The sequence below is a fragment of the Balearica regulorum genome, chromosome 21 (assembly GCF_011004875.1).
Source record: "Balearica regulorum gibbericeps isolate bBalReg1 chromosome 21, bBalReg1.pri, whole genome shotgun sequence".
Lineage (NCBI taxonomy): Eukaryota > Metazoa > Chordata > Aves > Gruiformes > Gruidae > Balearica > Balearica regulorum.
In genome coordinates, this window is record NC_046204.1 from 5,722,352 (window position 1) to 5,732,836 (window position 10,485).

A 10,485-nucleotide genomic window follows, 5' to 3' on the forward strand; every position below is an offset into this window, starting at 1 on the left:
TAACAGTAAAATGACTTTAGTGAAGAGGAATCTCCTTACTGTGTGCCATCCCATGGGTTCACGTCAGGACCCATCAGGAGAGAGCTCTAGTGACATGAAAAGTTCAGTAGAAAGGTGTAACCTGGACCAAATCACATATGCCCCTGGGTAGAACTGCATGCTACAGTGCACAAGATGCCATCTCCAATTATCTTCTTTGAATTGAACAGGGAGAAACAGAAGCCTCAGTTAACTAGCAACCTGTAAGTCACTACTGGCTCACCCTCTCACAAAAACTGACTCTGATCAGTTACATGTTGACAACACACATTTAAAACAGGGTTTGAAATACCAGATGTCCACAAAGACAATGTTAATAAATGCTAAAAACGAGTAACAATGAAAACCTCTGCCATCTACAAGAACAGCAAAATGGTTTTAAAAGGGGGTAAATTTCATTTGGCATAATCTTACACCCAGGTGACTATTGGGAAGCAGACAATTCCACTAACAGTTGTGCAAAAAGACCATCCATTCTGAATAGGCACAGGTCTGACCATGAATTAAATGCAGAAGTCTCTGATGTTTTAATCAGAGTTTAAAAAGGAGGGTCACAGTGAGCAACTTTCATGATTGTTTTTGACAAGTGCTGCCCAGTTAACGTTTCCTGAGAGGTCCTCTCTATTTACAATTTCTTTCTCTGTTACAAATGGGGTTGACCGATCATAAGACTGCACATTCTCTTTCAGAGAGACCTTAACTTATCAGATGGCCCATCCCAAAAGGCTTAGAGATGTTATTACCAATTCTAAGTTCAATGAACAAAATGAGAAGCTGCTGGAAATACTCAAACTATTAAGTAAGGAGGAGTAAACAGGAACTCAGGCAAACAAATTTCACCTGAATGACAGCATTCAGAGAAGAGTTATGCACAATTTTTAAAGGCACCATTTTTGTTGGTCTTCCGGCATTCTCCTCTTACCATTCACCAAGTGCTTCTAAACAACGCATCCGTCCTAGCATCAGCTCAGGATCATCTTTGTTTGTGTCCATCTTCTTGTCATAGGCCACCAGAGCATCTTCCCATTCATGAAGCTTTTCATACCAGGTAGCTTGAATTTCCTAAGGGAGGGGAAAAAAATAAATCAGAATAAATAGTGGGATTAACATTCACCATTCAATATTAACTTCTGCAGGTTTTGCTGAAAAATTCTGTGTCTATGGTGGTTGCTTAGCCCTTTTTTCATTCTAAATACCCTCCTGGGCTTCTATGATACAGAGAAAAGCCTTGAGTTAGCGCAAAACCAGGAATCCTGAGTATTGCTTAACCTGCACAGAAATTAATTCAGGTTTACTGGAGGGATCAGTTCTACATCACCCCCCTATTCAGTGCCACTGAAATACTAGCTCAGCAGCTGGTGCTTTTCTTTTTGGAAAGGGGGAATGAGTGGAATAGGAAAAAGGGTAAATCTGTAAAATATTCCACTTCCCATTGTTGCACATGCTTGCATTTAAACAAGAGTCCTGTGTTCAGGAATGGAGTGCACACTCCCAAAGAGCACACTGTGCGTCTGGCTACTGCTAGGCCATTTTTTAATACACCAGGCATGTGTGATGTTGGGGTCTAATGATAGCCCTCACAAGGAAAGGCTGTGGTTTGTAACAAAGACATTAAAAGTAAGCCAAGCAGTGATCCTTATCAGCTGCACAAACTTTTCTTCAGTCTTTTTTTCTAGATTTTGTTTTTAATTTTCAAGAAATAAAATGCCTTGATATTTTTTCCATACTGATCTCTGCCAATGTTTTTCTGCTCAGTCCCTGGCAGCTCATGCCTTGACATAGGCTGCAGAATAGATTCTTTTCCCAGCCCTGTGGGCAGGGTTAGTGTAAACTACGCTCTGCATGCCAGGTCTTCCACTTAGGACGTTTATATACCAGTCCTTTAACTTCTCAGCTCAGTCATAATATTTTAAGTAAGTTCCTGAAAGTACAGCTCACAGCTCCTCTTAATTTCTTTTCACTTCCTATTCTGGCAAACTCCGTTTTGAAGTACATTTACTGCTAGAACTACATTACTGCTAAACAGCGAGGTCAGAATTAGGTAATATAGAGCTTTGCCCAATCCACCCAAGGAATCACAAGAAGCTGCAAAGATGTTCTGAAGTTCACACTTCTCCTAGAAAGTCTTTTCCAGTCTAGGTTAAAACCACACATAACCCTACACCACAGGAATTCCACCCTTTTATGCTTATACCTGTTCCCCCTTTCTAGTGGCTCCTAACAAAAGAGGCTAGTCTTCTGTGCTTCCAGGACTGCCTTCCTTTTCCCAATCACACTAAAGCACTACAAAAATTAGCATTGCAAAATCATCTTTTTAACAAAGTAGAACTAGCAGGAGAGCATAGATGCTTTAGTCCCTGAACATAAATTAAGTGCTTATTAAAAAAAAATAAAATAAAAGCTGTGCAGAAAAGGACACAGAAGAAATACAGAATGGGGTTACTTTATTTCTGTGAGCAGCCAAAATTGTAAGATAATAGAATAGCTAGTTGTGAGCTAATTTAGAATAGCTAATCTGCTATTCTAAATAATTTCTGTGAACTTTCTGACAGGTTCACATGCCTCCTGGATGAGAGAGGCCAGAAGCACAACTTCCATTAAATCCTTACCTGGAAGGTGTTGTAATTTCTCAAAAATCATCAAGCATTTAAAGCTTAGAACAGCAACTTCCTCCCTCCCTTCCGAGCTGCTTCTAAATAAAATGACTTATTTTGTCAAGTTGCTAGTTCCCCGGAGCTATATTTAGCGTCAACGATAGCTGCTAAATTCTCCTTCAAATCAGGTTCTCACACAAGTTCTTGCAGCCTTCCCCAGCTATCTTACCTGTAAGCTAGCAGATGGCTAACTACACAGTATACATTCCCATAGGCAGCAAGGCACCTTCAGTATCAACGAAGCAACGTTGTAAGGGGGCACAGAACCTCAAAGTGATTGACTGAAAAAACACACCACCACCACATGCACACACACACAAAATACACCCTAAAAAAACCCAACATGAAAACATAAGACATGAAGAAGAGAGTTATCCAGCAGGACTCACCAGCTCCCCAAAGTGCTTCATGGCATATTCCAGTACCCCAGCAGCTGCTTCTGGCTGTTGCAGTTTATTGTTAATGCTGAAAAGGTAGGAAGAGAAAGACCATTTAACACAGCTGGCAGTTCTTAGGGGCTGGTATGAGCTTCTGCTTGATAATACCAAGCTATATCACTTAGAAATACCAGTGGAACACCCTCCCTTTTCTTTAAGATTTTCAAATGAGTGATTAGACTACACAAGACACACAATGACTACATATTTGCAAAATAATAGGTGCACACATATTCTCTGCATATATTCTCAAGACTCGTTACACAAAAGAGTGATTATATATGATTATAAATTCTAAATAGCAGCCTGCATAGGGAGAAGAATAGTTGCTAACAGTTTGACAGACATAATTTCTCAAACTTATTAAGAGATTATCACTTATTAAGAGCTTTACAGTACCGATTTTTTCCCCCTTTCTCTTAAACAGACCACCAACTCCTTTAAAAATCAGAGTAGAGATTTTAATGCTCCAGGAAACAATCTATGTCATTAGAACAGTTGACAAAAAGCTTGCAAACCCTACTTTCTGTTTCATATAATGCCTCTACACTGGTACTATCCAGTACTGGTGCTGCTCTTTTGCTGGTTTTCAAGAACATGTCAGAAACTCCTGCCATCACCACCAGTCCTCATTCTGTACCAGTGAGGCACCTTGCTTTGCAAGGGCTGCTGAATTTTGTGAAGCACAAGCTACTCATGAGCCGGGTTTTCCAGTTCAGCAACACGACATACAGCTATTCTCTTAAATAACTTCTATTTCACATTAGTTTTCTGATATTACTATCAGAAATAGCTCTGTCAGCAATCAGCGCTTTTGCTAAACCCCAATTTAATGAGGAAAAACTTTTTCTGAAGCTTCTGCTATTTTATAAAGCTTATTTACAGTCTCTGGCTCATTGCTCTCCTCTTTCCCTAGTGGCACTGGAGAACAAGAAATCCAAGTTGTTCAAAGCAACGTCACAACATCTGAGCATGCTACAATACACCCTGCAGTCCAATATTAATACTAGTTAACATTTGGAATGGAAACAGCATAACCTACCAAAACAAAACATGTCAACTGAGAGCAACGCAAAGAGATTTTCAATGGTCTTTGAATATGCTGCTTTCAGAAACATCCCTTCTTGCCTGCTATCCTGAGAATGATTGCATATTTTTCCTTCCCTATGAGAGGCCTGTTGATCAGTAAGAGACAAGGAAATCTGTAATACTCAAGGGAATACTCTGAACAGACCAAATAGGGAAAATTTTCAAATAAGTGCTATATTTCTTCTGTCTGTAGAAGTTTCCTTTCCTGACAACTAAAGAACCAAGCTCCTAGACACACTCTGGATATCTGGGAAGATCAAGCAAAATACTGTTGGAAATAGGACCTCAGAACAGCTTGAGCTCAAACCAGATTTAGTCAGGCTAAGAATGCACCATAATCACAGTTCAAGACAACAGGCACCCAAAAATGGGAAGCGCTTGAAATACAGCCATGCCTTTTTTTAGCAAGATAGTCAAAGAACATAGTACCTCCTCACTTCCCAAGGGAAAGCTAGGCAGCAGTGCCTCATAAAAGTGATAAATGGCTGTCACATTTCATGTCCTGATGATTTAAAGAGCCATTGGCAGACACATCACTTCCAGTATGTCAGACAGTTAATTACTTCCAACTTATCTTTCTTGTCAACGCTTCCTGACAAAATTGGCCATTATCTTTTATTCTTCAACAATTAACACTGCTCTTTTGCTGATGCTCCCTAGTGCACTCAATTACTTTTTTTCTGTTTCATACTTTCTTGGCTGTCCAAAGTAGAATTACATGTTTCAAAGCTGTCTAGGGCTAGGTTTAAGTAAAGGGAGACGAAAGAAGGGAAGGAGAAGGAGAAAGACTTTGATTTAAAACAATACACAGCAGTAGACATAATATTGTGTGCTCACTATTAATCATTAAATTACTCTCTTGTAACAAATTATCTAGTCCACACTGAGTAAAGATAGGTCGTTTTGTGGACTAGAATAAGCCCCTGACTGGGTACTGCGTTAAAATAACATGTACACAAAATCTTGATGTACCACATTAAAATACCATATACACAAAATGGGAGGGAGTGGGGGGAGCAACAACATTCACTGCTTTGGCAGAAATGAACCTAAACAGAGAAGTACAACTGTCAGGAAGAGTACAAAAATCCCTTCGAAGCAAGACTCACGCATCAAAGTGGCTTTATTAATATGGCTGAACATTGACTGACTTATTTCTTCAGAGTAATAAAACCTCTGTATCACTGCATCATTTTGCTGTTCAGTTTTACAGACTAAGGGAAACACAGTTGCATGTGGATTACATTCTGGTCCTGTGTTTCAGAGGGTTTTTTGTTTTGAAAGACCTCAGATTTCTGCTTTTTCTCATCCACTGGATTCAGTGTGCTCCAAGTGTTGGAAGTATATTGACAGTTCCCAAAAATCACTACTACCACAGCTGACTGGAATGTGTTTTCAACAAACCCACAACTCTCTGCATACAAATTCTCTGAGAATGGGTCTGCAGATTGCACATTGCTTGGAAAAAACATTTCCACATGGAGTCCTGTTAATGCATTCAAAACACATGTTTAGAAAACATGGCATTTTGTGCTTCCCTACCCTTTCACCCTCCTACCATTATGGTATTGCCCCTCGCCCTGCAGATCTGAGGGCTGCGCTCAGGCAGAATCATCTTAAATTTTTTAACACTCAAAGCGCTACAGAGCTGTTTTCTAGTTACCATGCTGGAGATCGGACAGAATGAAAAATGCTACAGAAAAGCATCCAGGCACAGAGAAGAGGCCCCGAAGGGCTAATATTCCAGTCAGACAGAGTTGCCAGGGGGTTTTAGTCAGTGTTACTGCTGGAAATCAGGGCAGTTTACCGGATTAGAATCAGGGGGATAGATTTCTCCTCCTATCTGGAAAAAGATAACTACAAAATCTTTCTAGATTAATGGAGAAGGTGGGAAAACATCTCTCAAGATAGAAGCAACGCTGCCGGCTAACTCAGCAGACAGTGGCTTAAGTCGTTGTTTACTGGGAGGTGTCCTTGCAGTTGTTCCTAATTCAGGACAATATGAAGTTTAATATTAAGGTGAAGATCAATTGTTCCCTACATCCACTGAGGGTAGAACATAATCTGTTCATTTTTGTTTAGAAGCTTGAAAAAAGCCACCACTACCACCTAGTTTACTTGAAGGCATGGCAGCAGGCCATAAAGGAAGATGACTACCACATCTCCTTTCTTGGAAGTTTTTGGGTACAGGTTTGGTAGGGTTTCAGTTACATATGTCAACTTCCAGGAAAGGCCTAAGCAGTCCCCTATTTAAATTATATATTTTAAATGCCACATGTACATACATAAAATCTTCTGAAACTATTTCAAGATAGAGCTGTCCTCACATTTGCAGATAGACTATTAAAATGGGAGTCCACAGAAATAACAAGATTGCCTAAGTCATACCAACATGATTTTGACATACTTTGAACTAATGCACTAATTTCACTGTTTAATAACCACTATTTGATTTCACATTTTATGCAATAAACAAAGTCATTAAAAGAAACAACAGAAGAACATAAGATCCTTATACTTTCCTTCAGAATTAGGATTAATCAGTTGCAAAACTGATTTCCATCAATGAAGTTTTATATGAGTTTGGTCCACCTGGACTCACCGCATAAATACATAATACAGCACAGTAGAATTAAAACTGATCTCAATCACAATAACAAAAGCATTAATTCCTATATTCCAAGCGCACAATCTTCAGCAGCTGTAAGGGGCAGCTGAATAAGGAAATGAGACTGGCACAGAAAGCTTTGTGAGGAGAAGACCGTTAAATCCAAGATTATAGGTAATTTCCCTGCCACCCACATACCCTGTTTATTAATCAATACCTGTACTGTAGCCAGAATAACATCCAGTCCTCCTTGTCCAACCCTAACCTATTTGTAGCACTTGATCATGATAAGTTAGATATTAAAATGTGACAAGCCATCTGATGAAAAAAGTTTTGTAGGGATGGAATGACATAGTAACTGGAGAAAATGACTACATTTAGCAAACTCCCTGATATGAAAATCTTGGACAAAAATCTTAAATCTTTGAATTTTATTAGTAGTGAAAGGTTGCATAAACCTACTGTTTGATTATTAAGATATCAAATAAAAATGTAAGTCTTAGATATGGAAAAGACTAAAACATAGCACACTGAGCTAGAATCACAAAAAAGAACACTATTTAAGAGAAATATACTTCTATTGCTTGTATATTTAAAGGCTATTTAAACAGAAACCAGACATGAAGTGGGAATGAAAGACAACTTTACTGTCTTCAGCAGGAAGAGCACTCAAATGATGGAGTTTTCTCCTCCACAAACCCCAGGCATAAATATCTAATATTTACTAGAAATATTCTCTTTTATACAGTCCTGGGAGCTTTCCAGTCTTTCATTATCTTTGAGGGTCTCTAACAGTATTCTCTGTCACTCAAAATCTATTAAATTTTCAAGAATTCAGAAGTAAGAGATTGGACCCTTCCCTATCTTCCCATAAAAATGAAAACCCTTCTTTTAACAGTGCCTTTTCAGGAGGTCCCAAGCCTATCTGTGAGGGAACACACACACGTACATTTTCCATTGCCATAAAGCATCTCAAAACTTGGTAGCGAAACTTTATTTTTGCAGTAAAGCAACTTGTGTGCAAAGTCTAGACAAGAAGCCAAAGTCTTCTTTTTTTAATCTCTCCAAGTTTCTTTAAAAAGCTCCTCTATATGACAGATTTTACCAACTTAAGTCAAGCTTGTTTTTCCTTCTGAGGAAGCACTGCGAGCTTGCTTCTGGGATTAGAAGCGGAAGGCACTGCTACTTTGTGGATACTTTGGGGAACAGATAATCCTCTGGCAAAAGGAATTGGCTTTGTTGGACAGTTTCCCCAATTCTACAGTTTATTTGTGTTCAGGCATCCCTAAGTCCTTGATTCAACAAACCTCAGAAAACAATCAATTGTCCCCCAAACAACTCTAAAAAACAATGCATTTTCATCATGCCACTAAAAATTATTCCCATGCTGGGAACAAATATGCTTGAGAAACCAATACCAGCAAAGAGCTGGTTTCAATAAACAGTTGTGATGACTGACTGCTTACAGGCCAGAGTAGCAGTCCCTTCAGCTTTTCAGCAAGGGGCACGCCACATTGCTCACAGGCATTAAAATTGGCCAAATTCCCAATCTTGATATAAATGCTTACAAATAAAAAACATTCATGAGCTTTGAAAGGAAAAACAGTGAAAACCGTTACAATAAAATTCTTAGCCAGTCCTGCTGCTCAGGCTGCAAAAGGTTTAATATCACCTATTCTTTATTAACCAGATTCACTGAAGGCAGAGAAGAAAAAAAAAATTGCCAAGGAAGACATTTAGCAGGAAAAGGTGAAACACAGAGCCAGAGTCTTTGTGCATTGGTTATGCAAGGAAAGAATACGTTAAATAAAAAAGAAATCACAACTGACTGTAGGAGGTATCAGTGTTTTGTTTCTCCTCAGGCACTCTTACTTCTTCCACCTGTTTCTATAAATCTTCAGAGATTTACAATAATTATTTGCAGTAGGCAACAATTTTATTTGACTTTACTAGGTATTTAGTCATTACCATAAAGCTATAGCAGAATGAACATTGAACCATTTTGAGCATTTTCAAAGCCAGAGGTGAACAGTTTCACACTCCTGGGAAGGGACAGCAGTATTTCACAGAGCTTTGTCAGAGTGTGGACTCCTGCGATCTGCCAGCAGAGAGCTGATGAAAGCCTTTGCCATCTCAGCAAGCACCAGGAATGCTAGATTGTAAGCATTTGCCGGATGCATATTAAGGGTTTTGCAATGACTGGTTACCAAATAAATAGCCACAGGGTGCCGATTTTTTTTTCTTGTCTCAGCTTCACATACACCTGCCAGAACAGCTTCCCAGAGAAGGCAGTCATTTAAACCCACCTCTGATTTAATCTGGCCCTCCAGGGACAACAGATACCTGGTTCTAATCAAGAAATACTAACATACTTGAATTTGGTAACATCAACCAACATTATCAGCATAGGGTACAAACTAACTGCAACCATATTTAGAATCCATTCTCCCAAACACTTCAAACTTACATTGTTAATGAAGTCAAAAAGGATTTGCGCCTCATGTTCTTGACTTAACGATCTCATCTTTTTAGCTACCATGTAGCAGAGTATTCCCACATACAAAATACGACAGGACAACTAGGGTGATGGATTTCAGACCAAGTGAGACTTGATTTCTCTATCAGTGTTGGGGGAAAGGAAAAAAAACTAAGACACAGACCTACTCGGTAATCATGGGACTAGATTCTTCCTAGCCATGCCCAAAACTACACCAGATCCCATTATAAGTACACCAGTACATAACAGTGGAACCATTTCCTATGGACCGTCAGCTTCTACAGCTGATCTAATCTGGCAATGACTAGCATCAGTAGCTATTGCTGCCTAAGTGACTACACTCAGTTCTCCAGGCAACAGGGAAAGATTCATCTTTCAAATACTCATAAAGAAGTCAAATTCCATTAAGGCTAAGGTCTCTGCCAAAAGAGATCTGTCTGCCCAAATCTCTCTTAATGCTTCCTCAAAAGTAATGACAGACGGGAAGATTTGTGCTCTTTTCCATTCCTGCATAATGTCTGTTGTAATCCCCTTACACAGAACAAAGTCAGAGAACAAGAAGTATTATCTCTGTTTGAAAACAGGTAAACTAAAGTATGGAAAAGAAAGATGGCTTGCATTAGGATACACAAATTAGAGGCTGAACCCAAAAAAAACCCTGACTGTCTCATTTCCAATTAAACACTCCAGTTTAGAGAGGGGATTTGAAGGCTTTTCCGCACTGTTTTGTAACATCTTTGTGCAACAGAAGGTTGGCTGAATCCTGGATCCTTCCAAAGTTTGCATCAAGAGGGAATGCATGGACCTACAAGTGGCTCCCCTTTTCCACGTCTGCCCCATGAGTGTGTGTGAAATTCAGACTGTACAAGAGTTACGGTGAGTGAGAGCAGCAGCAGAAAGGATCGAAGTCCTATGTAACGTGATGGGGGTGTTAGCAGGGTGGATTTTTTGGGCGGAGAAACCAGTCTGGCCTGTCCTATTCTTTGTTCCAACTTCGACAAAAACATGTTTCTCATCACAGGAAGCTCGAGAAGAATTTTCCCCTGGGAATGACAGAAGCTCCAGCTGGAAGAGGGCTCAGACAGGATTAGAGGCAGAACAAAAAGGTCAGGCTTTCATCTGTGTGCAGTGGCACTTTCTGGTCTGAAGTAAAAAAGCAAT

General features: G+C 39.5%; 1 protein-coding gene across 4 annotated transcripts in view; it reads right to left on the bottom strand.

Moving 5' to 3' along the window:
• Positions 1-10,485, bottom strand: part of MTOR (mechanistic target of rapamycin kinase) — a 66,159-nt gene that overhangs the window by 26,565 nt on the left and 29,109 nt on the right. For all 4 annotated transcript variants that reach the window (XM_075773044.1, XM_075773043.1, XM_075773042.1 and 1 more), the window contains 2 exons: positions 3,083-3,158; positions 962-1,101 (listed from right to left, as the gene is read on the bottom strand). In XM_075773044.1, coding sequence (XP_075629159.1) covers positions 962-1,101; positions 3,083-3,158 — 216 coding nt within the window. The remainder of the gene's footprint in view (positions 1-961; positions 1,102-3,082; positions 3,159-10,485) is intronic.